At 36.4% G+C, this 21550-nt stretch overlaps 3 protein-coding genes and 1 pseudogene across 3 annotated transcripts; all 4 read right to left on the bottom strand.

The window, feature by feature from the left end:
- Nucleotides 1-686: 686 nt before the first annotated feature.
- LOC132644499 (ankyrin repeat-containing protein BDA1-like) lies at nt 687-3154 on the bottom strand (annotated as a pseudogene).
- Nucleotides 3155-4515: 1361 nt separating this feature from the next.
- Nucleotides 4516-6139, bottom strand: LOC132645821 (ankyrin repeat-containing protein BDA1-like). Its single transcript, XM_060363035.1, has 2 exons — nt 5567-6139; nt 4516-5474 (listed from the first exon to the last, which is right to left on the bottom strand). Exons 1-2 carry the CDS (start codon nt 6137-6139, stop codon nt 4659-4661), a joined length of 1389 nt encoding a protein of 462 aa, XP_060219018.1. The 3' UTR covers nt 4516-4658.
- Nucleotides 6140-8378: 2239 nt separating this feature from the next.
- LOC132645822 (trihelix transcription factor ASIL1) lies at nt 8379-9982 on the bottom strand. Its single transcript, XM_060363036.1, has one exon. The coding sequence runs from the start codon at nt 9612-9614 to the stop codon at nt 8667-8669; it is 948 nt and encodes a 315-aa protein (XP_060219019.1). The 5' UTR covers nt 9615-9982; the 3' UTR covers nt 8379-8666.
- A 7134-nt stretch (nt 9983-17116) lies between these two features.
- LOC132645824 (ankyrin repeat-containing protein BDA1-like) lies at nt 17117-21469 on the bottom strand. Its single transcript, XM_060363043.1, has 3 exons — nt 18863-21469; nt 18074-18316; nt 17117-17754 (listed from the first exon to the last, which is right to left on the bottom strand). Exons 1-3 carry the CDS (start codon nt 19433-19435, stop codon nt 17377-17379), a joined length of 1194 nt encoding a protein of 397 aa, XP_060219026.1. The 5' UTR covers nt 19436-21469; the 3' UTR covers nt 17117-17376.
- Nucleotides 21470-21550: the final 81 nt, after the last annotated feature.

Here is a 21550-nt window from a genome sequence, read left to right on the forward strand (position 1 = left end):
TTTAATAAAATAATACTCCGTATGGAAGAGTCAAGAACACAACACGTGAAGCTACTTTCACGAATGTGAAAGTTTGATTAATATCTATGTTGAAGCCTATGTCACTATGCCTTTTTCTTTCTGGTGTATTTTTACGTGCCTCCACACCGCTGCTGCTAATGTTCCTATGTTCAAAAGAAGAGGAAGATTTCTTGATCTAAACTATATCTTAATTGTATGTTCAGATTGCTAAGCAATTCAAAATGTAAATAATTGCTCTAATGATAATCTGAAACCTGATATGGACATTTGTGCTATTCAATTCACTGGTTTCAGCATCAGGGGGTTTGTGTTTCCTTCCAAACATATCAATATACATGGGATTATGGGGTACTTTGTCTAGCCAAGTATAATTTTGAGAACTTCAAATTTTCAAGAAATATTGGAACAAGCCTAATTGTCCAACATTTTATGTCAGAGAATTGAAGTAAAGATGCAATATAAACATATAAGACCATTTATAGGTAAATTAACAAGGATATTTTATTTGTATCGGTATGAAATGTACCCATGAGTTCATTTTCAATTAGCATAAATTAACCAGGATGATTGGAAGAAAACTATCTAAAAGCGATCAAGGAAAAGAGATTGTAATAAATCTCATAAACAAATTTTAATTTAGAATCTCAATATATATATATATCCTGGTTGAACCTCAAAAGAAGAATAAAATACAAGAAGATGATGTTCAAGTAGCTGAACAGTTTATAAATCTTGATAAGAATCTAGGTTTCTTGCAATAATTTCTCAACAACAGTAATGGAAAGACTATGGAAAAGATAAAGAATAAGAGAGAAATTCCCCGGTTGGGCGTTATGGCAGACATCACAGTGTCATAGGTCACTGTCAAGGCAACAAGTAAGACTTGCAGTTCTAACTGCTAAGGAAAACCTATTGTTAGGAAATTTATCATGTGGAGGGATACAAAAAATCCGATGGAGTTGAAAACCAAGAGCAAGCCATAGGAATTTGGATGGTTGGTTCCCATAATTGACTGTCCTGCGATATGCCGCGTGGACATTATGCCATCGCTACTGGTGCTGTTATTGTCTTCAGGCCAGTGATTGTCCTGCCAAACGCCTCCTGGTGGACTAAAAATTGCTTGATATGTTGCTGTTGCAATTAGAATAGCTATCACAAGAAGGGTGTCTCTTACTTTTCCCGGAGGATCTTTGGTTTTATTGTACTTGAAGAAATCCTGAAGCTTCTTGGAACGAGATCGAGGCTGATCCCTTCTTTGCTCTCTGCTGGATTGTTCATTTGATGGATCTTGAACTGGAACAACACAAGATTGTTGCAAAGATTGCAAGTTTTGAACAGTTACAGCACCGGATGCTCTTAGAATTTCCTCAATATCTCTATCTCCAGATTCCTTAAGTAGTACCTCCAAAGGTGTAAGACCTGCTTTGTTCAAAGAATTCACCTCAATTGTGCCCTTCGCAACAACATTTTCGTCGAGCAATAGATCAACAACCTGGACGATTCATTACTCTTATCTGTTAAGTTCAAAGTTACAAATCAAGATGATAATATAAAAGAGGCATAATGAAGATACCGGAGATACTTGCCTCGTATTGCTTAGCTGACACAGCAAGATGCAAAACAGTGTTTCCTTGGATATACTTCTTGTTTAAAAGATCACACTTGTTAAATTCCTTGAGGCTCTCAAGTAATAATTTGAATGCTTCAAACTGATGATTCTTGACAGATAACTGAAGACAAGTCTCATCACGAGCAGTCACTTCTTCTGCAGAGTCTTGGGAAGCCACAAGAAGCTCCCTCGTGACATTTTTTCTTCCTTTGATTACTGCATAGTGAAGGGGAATTCTTCTGTCCTTCCCCTTGAAAAGGCAGAGACTACGATCAGCGTTCAATAATTCCTTCACAATCTCTATATCCCCATTTGCTGCGGCAATATGCAAAGGGCTGAAACCATCCTGGTTAAGTTCTCTTGCAAATTGTGGCCTCAGGTGAATAATCTCCTTGGCAAACTCAAGATGACCACTCAAACAAGCAATATGCAGAGGAGTTTCATTACCTACTAATGAAACTGCTCCAAGCAGAAGAGGATATTCTTTAATCAAGCTTTGCAAGTGATGCACATCTCCTTTTTGAGCAGCCTCACTCAGCCTTCTGTCCATTAATTATATCAAAGAATTATACAGTTTCTTTGCTTTTTTATCCTTTGAAATCAATCCGCAGATTTTAGTTTCTTTTCATCAAGTTGTGCTAAGCACAAAAGAATATCTGGGCTCTGAAAATCTCAAATTCAACTCTTTTTGTATGGGAAAAAAGAGAGTTGAATTTCATAACCTTCAGAGCTAAATGTCAATTGTGAAAGGAATATAATATTTCTCACTTTCCTTTGCTTTTCTAACTGTGTACAATAAAATAAATGTCAGTGACGGCAAATTCGATCAACTACAATATAGAAGCATTTGGTTGCCTCTTTTTTCCCTTTCTAAGTGTTCCCTTTAGTTCAAATGCTCCATAAACAGATAAAATTTCAAATTCTATGTTAGAGAACTCTCTTGCAACGAAACTTGTGAGACAGCTACGTGCCTTAGTTTGAGGATATCACTATTCGCTTAGTATAGCCAAAAAACAAATAAAATTAGTTGTGGTCCGTGGTAGGGGAAGTATTTCAGTTACAAGCTGCAGATGATTCGCTGATCCTTTGCAACTCCACAGAGGACCAAATGAGGCATCTAAGGCTGATTCTTGTCATTTTTTAAGCAATCTCAGGCCTTCATGTCAACTGGAGAAAGAGTCTCATATATCCTGTAGATGAAGTGGACAACACAGATTTTGGCAACTATCTTAGGTTGTCAGATGTGGTTACTTCCAACAACTTATCTTGGGCTTCCAATGGGGCCGGGGCAAAGACAAAATAAACAGCAATATGGCAGGGGGGAGTTGAAGATGTGAGAAAAGATTAGCAGGCTCAAAGAAGCATTATCTTTCACTTGGATGTAGGCTTATATTAATCAACAGCGTCTTAGACTCTTTGCCAACCTATGTTATGTCCTTGATTCCATTATCAGTCAAGTTTGATAAGAGAGTTGACAAGTTAAAAGATGATTTTTAGAGGGAAAGCAACCAGGAAGAGACGCATTTTAGTTTGTTCAAATGGAGAACTTTAGTCAAGAACAAGAAGGATGGAGGACTAATCAAATATATAAGAGCACGAAACAGAAGTTCGCTAATGAAATGGCTGGCTTTGGAGATTCAACAATGCAAAAGTTAGGGAAGGAAGTTACTAAATGCAAATACGTATGGAGAGTCATTGGTGTACAAAGAAGGACAAAATCCACATTTGGAGTTTCTACCTGGAAGAACATTAGATAGTTATGGCAAGACCACTTTAAATTGGGAGATGGTAGGAGAATACTTTTTCGGCACAACGCATGGTTGGAAAACACTCCTCATAAGGATCAATTTCTAGATCTTTTAGTTTGGCAACCCTCCTGATGCAGCAGAGAGTTCGAGGTATGGAATCTCTCCTTCAGAAGGCGCTTCTTTGCTTAAGAAGCACTTCTTACACAGAACAATCTACAGAGAAAAGGATACTTATTCTGCAGAAATTGTTATTTATGCAGGGCACAAGCTGAATCCATTGTTGGGACTGACAAAGGAAGGAGGAAATGGTTGAACACCATAGCAGCTTGCATTTGGTGGATAGTTTGGAAAGGGAGCAACTTGACACGTTTCAAAGACAAACACAGCTCCACTCAGAAGATATAGGCTAACAGCATCTTTTTGTTTTAATTTTGGTGCAAAATGGAATTTGTAAATGAAGCTGACTCTGTTCTAGAGTTACTCTCTAAATGTCTAGGATGAGATATACTACTATTTATTTTATTTTTTTTCACTTCGCCACATTGTACAGAGCTCCTAACACAGTCTTAGTGCTGTTCTGGTACAATCCTTACCATTTCAAAAAAAAGAAGGTATTTGAATAAGGTTGTATTTACAGTAGTCTTGAACTTTCACTGTTCACTTCCTCAACAGCAAAAGCATTCTCTCTGCCCTTTTAAGTAGAAGGACAAGAAAGAGACAGAGTTCGCTCTTTCTAATGGAAATTCTTAGCGTTGTCTGAGGGTTAAACTCTCCACAGATCAGATCATGAATTCTTTTAGACCCATAGTTCACACTTTGGTCGGGGCAGAGTTTCAGCCCGCCTATGTCTAGTGCACAAAACCCTAGGGCACAAGCTCCAAAGAGAGGCCCGGTGGGTGTCAGATGCAATGCCCTACATCTGATTAAGATCATGTTGGATACTCTTTCTAAAATGTAATATAAGTTCATTTATAGGCAAATTGACATGGAGTTCTCTTAGTTCGATAAATGAGTAAGAACGTCCCAATCTTTAGAGTTGGACGAATGAGTAAGAATGTCCTAATGAGTTCCTTTACCTTCTCCATTATCATCATTTAACCCGAGTGATTGGAAGAAAAACATCTAAAAGCAATAGTGTAAAAGAGACTGTAAATTAATCTCATTGAAAGGTTTCACTTTAGAATTTCAATACATCCTGGTTGACCCCCAACCGGAAAAGAAAAAAAAACAAACAAACAAAAAAAAAAAAAAAGAGAGATAAATTACAGGAAGATGTTCTACTATGTGAACGGTTCACAGATCTTGATAAAAAGTTTAGGTTTCTTGCAATAGTTTCTCAACAACATTGTAATGTGAGGCAAAAGAACTGGAAAGACTATGGAAAAGATAGTAAAGAAGAGAGAAATTCCCCGGTTAGGTGTTATGGCAGACATCACAGTGTCATAGGTTACTGTCAAGGCAACAAGTGAGACTTGCAGTTCTAATTGCAAAGGAAATCCTATTGTTAGGAAATTTATCGTGTGGAGGGACAAGAAAAATCCAATAGAGTTGAAAACCAAGAACAAGCCGTAGGAAATTGGATTGTTGGTTCCCATCACTGACTGTCCTGCGATACGTTGTGAGGACATTTTGCCGTCACTACTGGTGGTGTTATTGTCATCAGGCCAGTGAGTGTCCTGCCAAACGCCTCCTGGCGGATTAAAAACTGCTTGATAAGTTGCTGTTGCAATTAGAATAGCTATCACAAGAAGGGTGTCTCTTACTTTCCCTGGAGGATCTTTGGTTTTATTGTACTTGAAGAAATCCTTAAGTTTCTTAGAATGAGATCGGGGTCGGTCCCTTCTTTGCTCTCTGCTGGATTGTTCATCTGATGGATCTTGAACTGAAACAACCAACGATTGGGGCAAAGCTTCCTGTTGCAAAGATTGCAAGTTTTCAACAGATACAGCACCAGATGCTCTTAGAATTTCCTCTATGTCTCTGTCTCCAGATTCCTTAAATAGTACCTCTAAAGGGGTAAGGCCTCTCTTGTTCAAAGAATTCACCTCAGTTGTGCCCTTAGAAACAGCATTTTCATCGAGCAATAGATCAACAACCTGGATGATTCATTTCTCTTATCTGTTAAATTAAAAGAAAAATCAACATGATGAGGTAAAAGAGGCATAATGGAGATATCGGAGATACTTGCCTCGTATTGCTTAGTTGACACAGCAAGATGCAAAACAGTGTTTCCTTGGATATCCTTCTTGTTTAAAAGATCATACTTGTTAAATTCCTTGAGGTTCTCAAGTAGTAATTTGAATGCTTCAAACTGATGATTCTTGACAGATAAATGAAGACAAGTCTCGCCACGAGCAGTCACTTCTTCTGCAGAGTCTGGAGAAGCCTCAAGAAGCTCCCTCATGACATTTTTTCTGCCTTGGATTACTGCATAGTGAAGAGGAATTCTTCTGTCCTTCCCCTTGAGAAGGCATAGATTACAGTCAACGCTCAAGAGCTCCTTCACAATCTCTATATCCCCATTTGCTGAGGCAATATGCAAAGGGCTGAAACCGTCCTGGTTTAATTCTCTAGCAAATTCTGGCCTAAGGTGAATGATCTCCTTGGCAAACTCAGGATGGCCACTCAAACAAGCAATATGCAGAGGAGTTCCATTTGCTGCTAATGAAACTGCCCTGAGCAGAAGGGGGTCTTCTTTGATCAAACTTTGCAAGTGATGAACATCTCCTTTTTGAGCAGCCTCCCATAGCCTTCTGTCCATTAATTCTACCAAATAAATAATAATAGAACTTTTTGGCTGTTTCTCCTCTGAATTCGAAAAACCAATCTGCAGACTTTATTTCTTTTCATCAAGTTGTGCTCAGCACTACGGAGTATCTCAACTGAAGATCATGAAATTCAACTTTTGTAGGAAGGAAAAACAAAAGAGTTGACTTCCACAATCTTGAAAGAATCAAAGCTGAATTTCAACTACGACAGGAATATAATATTTCACTTTCCAGCTGTGTACACTAGAATAAGTTTAATTGACTAAAAAATGTGATCAACAAAAAAATAGAGAATTCTGGTCGCCACCTTTTCCCCTTTCAATATTGTTTCCCCCGCTTGTTCAAACTTTTAGTCTCCATAAACAGGTAAGTGTTCAAATTCTATTTAATAAAAACTCTTGTGCACCAAAACTTGTGAGATCGCTGTCTGCCCTTATATGAGACTACTGGTACTCGCATACTATAGAACAACCAAAAAAAAAAAGGAACTTTCACATCTATCTGATTTTCTTTTTTCCATTTTTCAGGACTTCTACTAGCATGCGAAAGCAAAGGTTTAAACTTTCTTGTTTCCTAGACTTGAACTCATGAAAGTTTAAACCACAGATCCGCCTAAACCTCAGCGTGAAAGAGAAGCGGATAATTGATGTTGGCATTGGCACTGACAAATTATTTAAGGTGCACCAATATACAAAACTCCATTTTCAGATGGTAATATCTTCTTTAATATATTAAGGAGTTGTAAAACAATACAGGTGACATGAACAAGAGAGCACATGCAAATGCAGAGTGCAATTTTCGGTAGCGAAAGGTTAATTTTGATCTCCATTATTTAAGAGAATTGAGAGAGGACGAGACGGCTATTTCAGCTGCATAATTGAATCTGATCGTAACATGGTTGCTGTGTTTGAAGCTGTATGCTTCTCTCATGCAGACACAGATGATGGTGCATGGCTGTAGCTGCACCAGCATGATTTGGTAAACAAACTGGAAACAAAGTTTATGTATTTGCTGCTCTAGCATTAGTTGAAAATATGTACAATTCAATCTTTGTTTAGAAAAGCAAAAGGAACTTCAATCTTTTTATATGATTCTGCTTCTGAAAACCATACATAAAGTCACCAAAACCCATGAACCTTAAACTTCTTCAAATTGGCAGGCTCACTAGAATTCTGCCGAGTACTCTGTCCCCACGGCATAGTTATGCTAATCAAAAGTTTGCTTGCCTGGCTGGGGAAATATACTCTTCATTTAAGGGTCGCATCACACTAAACACTTGTGACCAGCTACTCTAATGTACCCACTCAAGCAGGGAACCAACCCACCAACCACTGACAGATCAATTCAAAGGCAAGTCATGAAGACAGGACAGCAAGACAGAACAAACGTCTTTGCCAGTCAATAACAAAGGTATTTATCATGTATGATGTTGTCTTCGACAAAGTAATGACATTCTCTCTTACTATCAAAGGAAAGCAAGACTAACTTGCAGTATTACCATTGAACAAATTACACATTACAGCAAAACAGAACCAGCAAACCTACCAGCAAGGCCGCCTATTGTGTTTCCGAAAAAAAGCTATCCAAAAGACACCTTTTTCTAGACACTTGAAAACAAGCTTCCATGACCTTCAATAGCTGGTTTCAACTCATATCATGTCCATGCCCCTTAGAAAATTTGAGGAAACTAAGGCAGGGAAAGGGGGGCATGTTTGATCTTCGCTATCCTAAATGAACTGCAACACATCACAAGGCAATTCACATTCATGAAGAGACCCAAATTCTACTTCCTTGAAACAAGAGGCTGAAAAAGCACCTCTCTCTGAAACAGAGCCACAAATCACTACATTTAACAATGTTATTTGTAACATTCAAATATTACTATATCAAAGTGAATTTGGGACCCAAGCTCTTCATATCTTGTAACCAAAGTATGTATAGAACATGGCTTATTGGTGCCATTTCTTCCGGTGTGATGTTTGTGTAACACTGTTCAGCCAAGGCAGTTAGATAGTGCACTGGTACTGTTTTGTTACAGAATACAGATGTAATGGCTACTAATGACATGCAGAGCAGGCATTTAGTAAAAGAACAAGCAGACATGGCAACGCGGAGTTTATTTAAGCGCAAATTTTCCTCATTAAATGCTTCAGCTCAAGTAAATGAGGAAGCTTCATTAATAGCCGTTGACCAAATTAAACAGGCACTACAAACTACTAACAACAACTCCAATGTCCGAACCCTGCTCTAAACACATTGCATTACATAATTACTGCAACAAGTAATCAGGCAATGCTAGCACAAATTCATAACAAAAAGTTGCTACAACAATGAACTAATAAGTTCCTATTCTTCTTCTGCTACTCAAGTAAATGGTAAAAATACCAAGAAGGAAGTTAAAGGGATATTGCAACCTCACTAAACATGTGAAATTAGTGTAATCCCATACGCATTCTGCAATTCAATGCTGCCAAAGATTCACCAAAAAAAGACAACTTTTATCACACACCTAAGACCAATCTAGCATTCAGGAGTTGGCATTCTCTTCACCTTCTTATGTTTCTTCTCCGACAACGCTTGTGCAAAAGCCTCCACAATCCTTTGCTGCGATTCGAGTATCATCTCGGTTCTTTTCATCTCCATTTCCATTCTCATCTCTTCCAGCTCTCTCGCCATATCCATCTTCATCCTCTCCATTCTCACAAATCCATCCCCTAATACCTTTATCGCCGCCACCATTTCCCCCATCGGGTCCCCTTTTTTCTTCTCCCCAACTCCTTCACCAACAACCCTTTTCCCCAAATCAGCTTTCTTCACAAACCCATCTCTAAACATCTTACTAGTCCCAAAATTATTAGGGTTTTCAACTCTACTATACGGGTTCGCCATGGGTGGAGCTGATCCAGGCATACCGGGTATCCGGATCCGAAACCCACCACCCCCATTACTCACAACCCCTGGAAAACTAGTCCGATTACCCATATTCACATTGTTACCATACAAATCACCTATAAGTTTAACGTTATTCTGTTTGTAATCTTCTTGAACATCCTCATCACTAGGCTCATCAACAGCATTAGGACCTCTTTCCATATTATCCATACGTTTAAAATGTACCCAAGCAGAGCAATAACGACCAGATCTAGCCCCACCATAAGGAGCAGCACGTTGTATTTCATTACGGTAACGTTTCCTTAGCTTCTCCATTTTGTGACGGCACTGCACGGCGGTCTTGGGAACATCAACGGGGGTTCTAGAAGCCACGTCATCAGCAACGTCTTGCCAGTGATTAGCACTGAGATTACCACGACGAAGGGAATACCATTTGTCTCTGTAGGAATCGATTAGTGATATTGTCTCGTCGTGGGACCAACACGGTGGTGGTAAACGGCGAGAAGAAACTGCAACTGTAACGGATGGGGTAACGACGTTAGAGAAATCTTGGGTTGATGGAGATAGAGTTGCCATTGTGAGTTACGGGATGTTTTAGATCTGTCTCTAATGAATGTGTTAAGATGGATTAAGGGTTTGTAATGATGTGGGGAGAAAAAGGGGAAAGAAAAGGGGTGGTGGGGGACGGAGGAGAAGGGAGGCATAATGTGGAAAAAAGGGTAGGTTAAAAGGGGGCGGCTGATGTGGAGATCTAGAGAGAGAGAGAAGAGGCCACCGCTAAAGGTGTCTAGGGGGGGAGGGGGGCTAACGTGCGCGAGGGGCGTATTGACCGAGTGCTTGCTGTGTTCGGCGCCAACCGCCCAAAAGGGGGCGTCAGCTGGCAGAGGGGTTTTGTGGCCTAAAAAGGATAGTTTTGTGGGCGGAGGCAGACAAAAACACTTTTAATAGGCTGATTTGATTGTATTAATCTTCGTGTTTGTTTATCTCTCTCTCTCCTTTAGTTATTTACTAGTAGAGTTATGCGCACGGACCCAACACTTTAGATTATAGTGTATGTATGTGTATGTAATTGTCTTTAAATAGTGATTATATATATTTATATATATAGAGAGAGTATATATTATGTTTAAAACATGACTAATATAACATTATAGTTTGTGCTCCGTATCTAAAATTTTATTATATTAATGTTTGCTATGAATACAAAATCGGCAAATTTATTAATATTTTTTAAAAGAGAAGACTTGTTTAAAAGGAGACTATTTTTCTCTCTTTGAGATAAAACAATAGCAATATTTAAGCATACTTTCAATTTTAATTCGATTAATTTAAAGGTGTAAAATACTTATTATTTTTTATCAAATTTTGATTTGGATAATTCTAATTCAAATCATGTTGTCTTTTACATTAAATTCTATCTTATTTTAAAATATAAATATTTTAAATATATTTATTTTAGTGAACATAACAACTTGATTTTGTCAATATGGGATACTATGTTCAAAACACGATTAATATAACATTGTAGTTTGTGCTCCGTATTTAAAACTTTATTATATTAGTGTTTGCTACGAATACGCATGGTGTTTAATATGGGGCCCATATTTTTTTTTTAACATTGTTTGTTTTTTAAATATGGGATTCACTTTTTTTCAATATTGCTTGATTTTGTTAATGTGGGGTCCACTTTTTTTTTCCCGTGAGCTTGGATGTGGGTTCCACTTTTTTTCTTTTTTTTTAATACTGGATGGTGTTTAATATGGGGCCCACAATTTGGGATTCATTTTTTTTTTATATATTGCTTGATTTTGTCAATATGGGATACTATGTTCAAAACACGATTAATATAACATTGTAGTTTGTGCTCCGTCTTTAAAACTTTATTATATTAGTGTTTGCTACGAATACGCACGATGTTTAATATGGGGCCCACAATTTTTTTTTTAACATTATTTGTTTTTTTAATATGGGATTCACTTTTTTTTTAATATTACTTGATTTTGTTAATATGGGGTTCACTTTTTTTTTCTTGTGAGTTTGGATGTGGTGGGTTCCACTTTTTTTTTTTAATACTGGATGGTGTTTAATATGGGGTCCACATTTTTTTTTAATATTAGTTGTTGTTTAATATATATGGGGCCCATAATTTTTTTTTTACAATTTTGTTTTTTTTTATGGGCCTGTTTAATATGGGGCCCAAATATTTTTTTTTTATATATACTATGTTCAAAGCACGATTGATATAACATTGTAATTTGTGTTTCGTATCTAAAACTTTATTATATTAGTGTTTGCTAAGAATACAAAGTCTGCATTTTTTTTATATATATATTGCTTGATTTTGTCAATATGGGATACTATGTTCAAAACACGATTAATATAACATTGTAGTTTGTGCTCCGTATTTAAAACTTTATTATATTAGTGTTTGCTACGAATACGCATGGTGTTTAATATGGGGCCCACATTTTTTTTTTAACATTGTTTGTTTTTTAAATATGAGATTCACTTTTTTTTTCAATATTGCTTGATTTTGTTAATATAGGGTCCGCTTTTTTTTCCCGTGAGTTTGGATGTGGTGGGTTCCATTTTTTTTCTTTTTTTTTTAATACTGGATGGTGTTTAATATGGGGCCCACAATTTTTTTTAATATTAGTTATTGTTTAATATATATGGGGCTCACAATTTTTTTTTACAATTTTTTTATTTTTTTATGGGCCTGTTTAATATGGGGCCCAAATTTTATTTTTATTTTTTTTATGGGGGGGTCCACAACGGACGACGAAAAAGGAGCATCAACCGGTGCTTCTTAATAGTAGTAAATGATGACGTATAACATTGTTGATGAACGGGCTATAACTTTTTCAATTGCAAGGCATTTGAATTGGGGCAATTCGCAGAATTGCCCTTCTTTTGGGGTGGTCTTTAAATTTTGCCCCTCATATTTGAAATCTTTAAATTTTGCCCTTCGGCTAAAACTCATGTGTTTCAGGTTCGAACCCCCACTCAATCAAAAATTTTAAAAAAAATCCGCAAAGCAGAGTTTAAATTTCGCTATGCCCCCACCGGCATACACTTGTTAAGGAATTACCAAAGTTATGCCGGACCCGGCATACTTATGCCTTATAGGCAGACTTGGCATAAGTATGTCGGGTCCGACATAACTTTGGTAATTCCTTCACAAGTTTATGTCGGGTCCGGCATACTTATGGGCAAACTTTTAGTTAAGCCTTAACTAAAAGTTTTTTCCTAGTTATGCCTTATGGGGCATACTTTTAGTTATGGCATAACTAAAAGTATGCCCCATAAGGCATAACTTTTCCTTAAGACATAGACTTTGTCTTATAAGACAAATTTTTAGTTATGCCTTAAGGAAAAGTTCCGCCTTATGGGGCATACTTTTAGTTGTGCCTTATGGGGCATACTTTTAGTTGTGTCTTAACTAAAAGTCTGCCTCATAAGGCATAACTATGAAAAGACTTTTAGTTAAGGCTTAACAAAAAGTTTTCTCATTAAACGTTTGCTCATAAGTATGCCGAACCCGACATACACGCGACCCAAACCTTGCCTTGCAATTTTTTTTTAATTTAAGCTTGAGCAGGGGTTCAAACCCAGAATCTCACGATTTCTGCGTGAAAGCTCAAGGTTGCAACGCGAAGGGCAAAAATTAAAGACCAGCAATATGAGAAGCATAATTTAAAGACCACAAATATGAGGGGCAAAATTTAAAGACCACTCCAAAAGAAAGGCAATCCGCGCAAAAAAATGTTTGAATTGAGCCAACCGACGTTTACTATTGTAATTTCAACAATTCTAAAGATTTCTTTCTTGTTTTATACCGGTCAAATCACTATATAATTGTCATCCGTTATATTAGCATTTCACTATAACGGTCTTTTTTTTCTAAAACCAATATTTCATGTCATATTTTATTGCTCTATAACATCATTCTAACTATAATAACAATGTCATTCATTATAGGGGTACAATCTTTGTAAAATTACTTCTCTATAACAGTCATACACAAATTTTGTGTAATAATCTTTTGTAAGAAATATATTATGTATAAAAATATAATATTAAATTATTTATAGTAATCATCATTAATGTCATGCATATAGCAAATTCCAAATATGAATATCTGATAGGGAAAAAATATTTCTCATAGTAATCTGATTTAATTTGGAAAAAATTCTTATATTATCACTAATAGACTGGAACTTACGAAACAACCTACATTTGTAGAATTCTTACGTCATTGTAATATTTGAATTCTCAATCAATTTTAAATGCATATGTTCTTTAGATTTTAATTCTTTATCGGTATGGTACAACTAGTTATGAATTTATTAGTAATTTATTGATCTTTTCAATTTTTAATCAATGAGATATAAAAATCAATTGAGATTTTAAAATTAACAAGTATATCTTTTTCGTTTATAACATAAAAAGTACAGAAAAACAATTGTTTGCGTACTTTTATTTATAACAGCTAAATGAGATCCAAACATCAAATGTCAGTTTACACACATAACACCACCTTATTATAGCAGCCGAACAAACGCTGCCAGAGGTTTGGCTGCAGTAGTAATCTAAGTAGTTGTCACGCCCCGAACCATGGCCTGGGCGTAACACGGCACTCGGTGTCTTGCTGCATGTGACCGAGCGAACCACATGACTTGCCGAGTCTACATAGGACATGAACTGATGCGGAATATAAAGTAAACATGCATGAATTGTGAAAACATGGAGTTCAATAATCATAAGTCTAAAAATATTATTATTATTATTATTATTATTATTATTATTATTATTATTATTATTATTATTATTATTATTATTATTATATCATGAATGCGGAATTATGGTAATGTAGCCATTAAGACCAACTCAACTGAACATGATAACTGACTAGTCTATGAAACCTCTGACACGAATCTGTCTGCTAAACTGTTCACCGGGACAAGGCCCTCGGCATACCTTAAATGCATAACTGACATAAATAGAAGTAAAGACACAACCCCGAATGAGATGGAGCTCACCAAAAGCTGATACGAGCAATGTCCTAACGAGCAAATCTGTTGTCCTGTTAATCAATACCTGCATCGTGAAATGCAGGCTCCCGGGCAATAGAAAGGGGACGTCAGCACATTGAATGTACTGGTATGTAAAGCAACTGAATGAAATAACATGGGACATAAAATAATAATGATAGGAACTGAAACCTGGTCATGAACATGAATATATATATATATAAGACGTGATAAAAATATCATAAGTAGGGAGAGCAATAACTTATAACCGATCTATGGTCTGGTGCTGCGTCTCGCCAGCAGAACACTCAGTCTTTGCCAGGGAACATGAGATTTAATAAAATATGAAAGGATCCAGTCATTATGAGAGATCTTCCGGGACCTGGGTGGAGCGATTCTCATCCTACGGTGGCTACGTAGTTTCAGGCTATCTGAGCCTTCCTCGGTAATTAAAGCAACTCCCAAAATTATGAACATGTAAAATAAGTGGCGCTTGCTGCCCATGGTTTTCATGAATATAATTTGCTTGTACATGGATATCATAAATTATAGCTTTCTTGCACGAACTTGTAAAACATGTATAATATTTTCTTGAAAATAGCATAATATATCATAGACTAGCATGCATGAACCCATGGAATGAGATATATGGGTTTTTCATAGATTACGGACAGATTCTTAATAATCATAGAGAAATATTAAGAACTAAATGATGGAATTATAACAATTCATTACATAATATAATCATGGACATGGACCTAGGGCTATCATGAACATGGTATAGAAACCCTAGTTTTCGTAAAGAATCATAATTTATGAATTATGAGGCGTGGGGAAGAACAATGATGTTCCCACACGTAGATAGTAACTCTTCATACCTTAGTCGCTCCAAAACTTGAATTAAAGACTTGAGCTTTGAAGAAGATTTCCAAAGTCTTGAATTCTTGAACCTTGGGATGGGTTTTCTTGAAAACCCTAGTTTAGGAATAATGATTTCTTGCTTAGATTATTAGAGTATATATTAGAATTGAGTTGGAAGGGTTTACTCAAGTTAGAAAGGGATTAGGGACTTGAATTCAACCTAGAATCATGATAAAACTTACCTTGGAAGGTTCTTGAGGTTTGGGACTTGTTCTCTATGAATTTAGGGTGATTTTTCGTGAATGGGGTGTTGGGGAACTAAACCCCAAATCTTAAATATAACTTAAAACGCGTAAACCCGACTTTTGACCTGAAACCCGACCTTTTATGCGTTGGGTCCGCGACGCATGTGCATCGCGCGGCCTCCTGCAGGTCGATATTCAGAGAGGGTGCTTTTGTTCGATCGGCCCGCGACACGGGTCCATCGCACGCACCCCCACAAGCGACATGCGTCGGTTCTGCACAGTGTTCAGTAAAATAGGCATAACTTCTTATACATAGCTCTGTTCAAGACCCATAATATACCGTTGGAAAGATATTTCAAAGGGCTACAACTTTCATCAAGGAAGTTTTCCCAAATTCCCAAATAATAAAAGGGTTATGGTCGTTGAAAGTAGGACCTTCTACAAACTCACTTGAAAACATCCCCCGTAGAAAGGCTTCTGACTTTGCTTTGTCCAAAGACTATTCTTATGACTTGATTAGTTTCCAAAACACTTCCTATAACCCTCATATTGGTTCCATTATATTATCATCTTATGAGTCAAACCTTCACCCGAAGTTACGAGGTGTTACAGTAGTAACTTATCAAAGCTTAGTAAGTACACTTAGCTTTTTTGATTAAGCATTTCATAGGTTAAAAGAGCTTACTTTTAAAAAAAATAATTACCTTTGGGTCTTTGCACTTTTGTCCTATTTTGTGCTGGTCTTTAATGATTGTCCCTCAAAACAAACAACTTTTTCGCCAATCATAAGTTTATATTTTTGTATTATAATATTTTCTCCAGATCAAAAAGAGTGTTCACTTGCCTTTTTTTTAGTCAAAAAAAATATCCACTTATCAAATTAAGAAAGAATTAATCTTATCTTTCCATATTTGCCCCCTATTAAGTGCTATGTGATCAAATTTCAATATATATTTAATTAGGAACAGTTTAGTCAAATTACCTATTTTTTATTTATGAGTTAATTTTCTTAAGGGATGTGCAAATAGCTAAGTGGACACTCTTTTTTATCGTGAGAGTATCTCACAAGTGATGCCCTACTAGGCCAGTCCATTTTCGCGAGCATGAATTCAATTTGAATGGAAAAAATTAAAGACCAGCCCATTTAAAGGGCAAACCGCGCAATTTCGTCATTACCTTTTTGAGATAAATAAAAATGTTTAGTCAAATTTTTGGTGAAAAAAAATAAGTGTTTTTGATTTATTTTTAGTACAAGAACACTTATGTCAAAAGTTCATATTTATCAAACTAATTAGCACGGTAACTTTTTAGTTTTCATAATTATTCGTTAAATTTTCATATTGTTTTTTATCTATGTGTGTATATATATATTTTTTATTATTATTATTATTTTATTCTTTTATTCTTTTTGAAAAAGTTATCTATGTTATACCAATAGTAAGCGAGAGAAATGTTCGAAGTAAGAATATTTAAAAATATAAATAAAATGTTGTTTTGTTTTTTTGTTCAACAAATCATAGTATTCAATGCATATTTTGTTATATTTTCTTTAACATCATTACTATAAGAGTCAGTAACATTTTTTAACAAGAATTTTCTTCTTTTTTTGTTTACATTTGCTTGTATAGTTATTTGGTAAGCATATTTCATTAAAAGTCAAATTTAAGAGTTATTAACTAAATTAAATATTAGAGATCATAATATGAAGGCTCTTTTGTCTAATTAAATAATATCAATCTCTTATATAATGATGCTCATATCTTATTAAATAGGAGTACTTACTTATGTTAAGTGATAAATAGGTGACAACTTACATTTGTATCTTCTTTTCGTAATTTGAACAATTAAAAAGTTTGAAGCATATATTATCAGCAAAGACATTTAGCAAAATAATTTAATCAAACACAAATTACTATTCTTTCAAGATATTCATTTGGCCCTACGAGCTCTTATGCACCATGCTTTTATATGTCTATGTAATTTGGCATGTTGTGGAAACAACCATAATTATACACTGAGGCGAGTCTAGAGTGTTGGATGTGGGTTCTACGTACACCTACTATTTTCACTATAAATATTTCTTAGATTCGCATCTGCAGTTATACTTGTACATACTGGGATACATTGTGATTCCTAAAACTCTCCAGAAAGAATTTACAGAGAAATAAATGAGTTCTAAGAATACATTTCAATAATCCTTCAAGCTTGGTTAACCATTGAAGGATGGGTAGCTGCTGTAAATTTCCTTGGGTGCAAATATCCCAAGCGTGACAGGCTGAGAGCAAAGACAAGGAAGAATGGTATGCCCACACAATGATAATAGCAGAAGTATATTGGCAGCTTGATCAGTAGGCAACTGATGTAGGTATTCACAAGTGCAAAAACAGAGAATAGCAACTCAAATCTCAAGGGAAATGCCCTTGTAACGATGTGAAACACATGAAGGCTGATAAAGAACCCAAGCGAGTTGAAAAACAAGAATATGTGTGACGAATATCGAATCAAGAGATCAACATTAACATTATCATTAGTATTCTTGTTGGGATCAGCTTCAATCTGGTAATTGGGCTGTTGCTGCTGTAAGTTGCCAGGAGGATTAATAGCAGCTTGAAAAGTTAACAAATATGCCAAAAGAAAAAGGTTCCACAAAACAAATTTTAGGTAGGTTACCACTGAAGAATGACTTTTAGTGGTAACTATATATAATCACCACAAAATCATTATACCTTCAGTGGCAACTTTTATCGCCACAAAAGCTTGAGATTAATGCCGACCGTGGTCAAATCTCACTGTCACCCTTTATAAAAACGAAGTTTCATATACTTAATCCACGAAAAAGAATTAAGCCCGCAAGAGACGGGGGAGTATGTTATTAGAGAGATAAGTAAGACATTACCACTCCATGCTGGCTGTTTGATGCACAAATTTGAGGATATATGATTGGTGCTGCTGGCATTCCTCCAAAATCTACAGCCCTAAGGCCTCCAGCTCGTCGAAGAATGTCCTCAATTTCCCTATCGCCAGCTTCACTTTGAGAAAGAGAAAATACATCGAGGGGTGTGAAACCCATCTTGTTCAAAGAATTCACTCCAATTGCCCGACTAGCTGCTAAGCTCCCATTCAGCAAAAGATCAACCACCTGAAAATATCATTACCATTTACTGGTTGAGTTGTATTAAATGCAGACATCCAATACCCCAATACATGTAATAGTAAGATATACACTATCATTAGTGTAATTTAATATGATATAACAGGTTATATATGCTTTATTTTTCAGATACCAATTTCACTTATTATGTATTGTGATTGTCTTTTAGGCCACATACAACAACTACTACACTATGTCTTAATCACGAGCTAGTTGGGGTTAACTGTAAGAATCCTCAATATCACAAATGTTTTGTTTGGGTCCATAATATTCTATATTGCATTATTTGCGTACCTAAAGATTTATTATCTAATAACGGGGGCTCTCGAATATACTCGATCTAGTGGTAGCATCTCCAATATACTTAAGTGTGTCCTAGTAAATACTCTAAGGATTTCCGTTTGATTATCTTTTAGGTGGAATGACAGTGTGAAATGGTATAGAAGTTATTATACTCATAGTTAGTAGGAAATGATTCTTTCATGTATCAGAATTGTAGCATGCTCGTTCATGCATACTATAATATGTAGGTACCTCGTGCTGTTTCCTTGCGGCTGCAAGGTGCAAGACACTATTTCCCAACTCATCCTGCTTGTTAAAAATCTCTGTTTTACTGAACGTGTTGATGTGCTTGATCAACACTTCAAGTGCTTCAAACTGACCATTCTTAACAGCAAGGTGAAGCGCGGTTTCTCCCCGTGATGTCACAACTTCAATGGATTCAACACTAGCAGAGAGCAATTCTTTGATGACATCAACTCTGCCTTTGATAATTGCATAGTGAAGAGGAATCCTTCTCTCCCTTCCTTTAACAAGGCACAACCCAATGTCCACTTTTAAAATCTCCTTCACGATGAGCAGATCCCCGTTGGCAGCAGCAATGTGCAAGCAACTAAAACCGTTTTGATTTAGCTCTCCTGCAAATTCTTTCCTCAACTTGAGGAGTTCTTTCACAAAGTTGAAGTGGCCACCCAAACATGCGAGGTGCAACGGGGAATCACCATCAGCCAAACCAACGCGACGAACGATAATAGGATCAGATCTTAATATCTCCATCAGCTCCGCAACATTTCCTGTTCTTGAAGCATCAAATAGCCTACTATCCATTCTAGCTTTTTCTAAATCAAGTTATAGCAAGTCCATATTCTTATTTTCAAAATTTATTAGTGGCTCGAATGCTCACTTTATTCACAACTATGATATAGCTGTGTATATATATAGTACTAAAAGGTGGGACAAACAAGCCACGTATTATTTTTTGTCAGTTAGACTTGCTATACCCTCTTAAGTCAAAATATCCGTGCACGTTTTCTGAAATCCAAACCATCAGCTCTTGCTTGACTGAAAGAAAGTGACTTATTAGTATATATACTTAAGATTGCGGAGTCATGAACCGTGATCTTGATTGACGACAAAAAAGTCATTGAGTTGTTGTCTTCTGTTTCCCACTAAATACGGGCAAGACTTCCAAGTCCAGTCAAGATTGAAAAGAAAAGAGGAGCAATACAGTACAACTGCATCTTTTTTCTAGGTCAGTTCCTAATTACGAAATTTTGGGAGCCCCCAGTTGATACAAGTAACATTCAAACAAGTTGATACAAAACAAGTTGAACAGGTCATGACTCAGCCCATTTCAACCCAATGCATTTCAGCCCAAGTAACTTTGAGGCCAATGTTAGCCCAATCCATTTATTATCTCAACCCATTTTAATTGGATCAACTTCAGTTAACCCGCCCATTTGACACCCTACTTAAGTAGAGGTAAGACTGCAGAGTCATGAACCGTGATCTTGATTGACGACAAAAAAGTCATTGAGTTGTTGTCTTCTGTTTCCCACTAAATACGGGCAAGACTTCCAAGTCCAGTCAAGATTGAAAAGAAAAGAGGAGCAATACAGTACAACTGAATCTTTTTTTTAAGTCGGTTCCTAATTACGAAATTTTTGGAGCCCCCAGTTGATACAAGTAACATTCAAACAAGTTGATACAAAAGTAGCAATGCAAAATCAACTTTTTTGCTTTCACCATTACCGTCATGTTACCCATTACAAGAAGCTGTCCTTAATGTGTGTGTGTGTATATCCAACAGTAGGCTCACTCTTAGAAACACTGTACAAGAATGATGTTTTAGATCTACCAAATAGATACAATAAACAACCAAAAACAAAAAGGGAAGTGCCCAGCTGGAACAAGCCTGCAACTGTAACATCAAACTTCAGTTAACAAAAGGCAATTGGACAAAAGCAAAGGAAAGCTGCTCAAACATCCAATACCATTAACTAGTAGGAACAAGCGCTAGCAGATTCATGAACTGTCTCATTCCCTCAACAGCAGCACTTATAAAACTACCACATCATAGTAAAAATTATATCCTGATCCACTTGATTAACTACATCTCTTTTCCAAGTGTTAATCTTTCTACTGGCAATGGAGCTACCACATTAGTAAAGAAAGAACCAAACAAACGAGAGCAGCACAGTGCAAATCTTTAGATTGCCTTTGTCCTCAAGGATATCAGAATGACCAACTTAATGCATCTCTGGTTCAGTTATCTCAATAAAAATCAACTTCAGCTCAAGCTGTCAGAACTAAATGTAATGTGATTCGTGCACACAAAATGTAAAGCAACTGAAAGAGTAGTCTCATTAGGGAGCAAATAGGCATCACATATAAGCAATGACTCAAAACCTTGCTTCGAAAAAAAAGTTCCAGAGCTGGGAGGTATGGAACCCCACCAGACAACATATGTATGCCCAATGATAAGAACTTCATAGCATCTCACAGTCAGAGGACTACATCAACAAAATAGAAGTGCCAAGAAGGCGAGCACTCACAGTTATGGGATTCACGAACACACATCACAAATCAATTTCTTTCTTGCTGCTCAAGAACAAGTGTTGGTTTTGTAAATCGAGCTACTGACTAACAAATAAATTTCTTCCTTTTGCTTCAGGAATGCATAATCTGCCAAGCATATCTAACCGAATGCTTATTTTCCCTTTACTACAATCATAATCTCACACCTTCAGAAGCAATATTGATTATATGTCGGAATGCATGTCAATCCGTTAACTAAATATAATACCAGATCCTTTGATCACATAAACAAAACTCTTTTTGATATTATGCATTGTGTGGCAGTCCAGAAGGTTAACTTTGTGAGGAGAAGATCAAACGCTGGATATAATGCTATCAGACATTATCCTAATGACCCTCAACGCA

The sequence above is a fragment of the Lycium barbarum genome, chromosome 6 (assembly GCF_019175385.1).
Source record: "Lycium barbarum isolate Lr01 chromosome 6, ASM1917538v2, whole genome shotgun sequence".
Lineage (NCBI taxonomy): Eukaryota > Viridiplantae > Streptophyta > Magnoliopsida > Solanales > Solanaceae > Lycium > Lycium barbarum.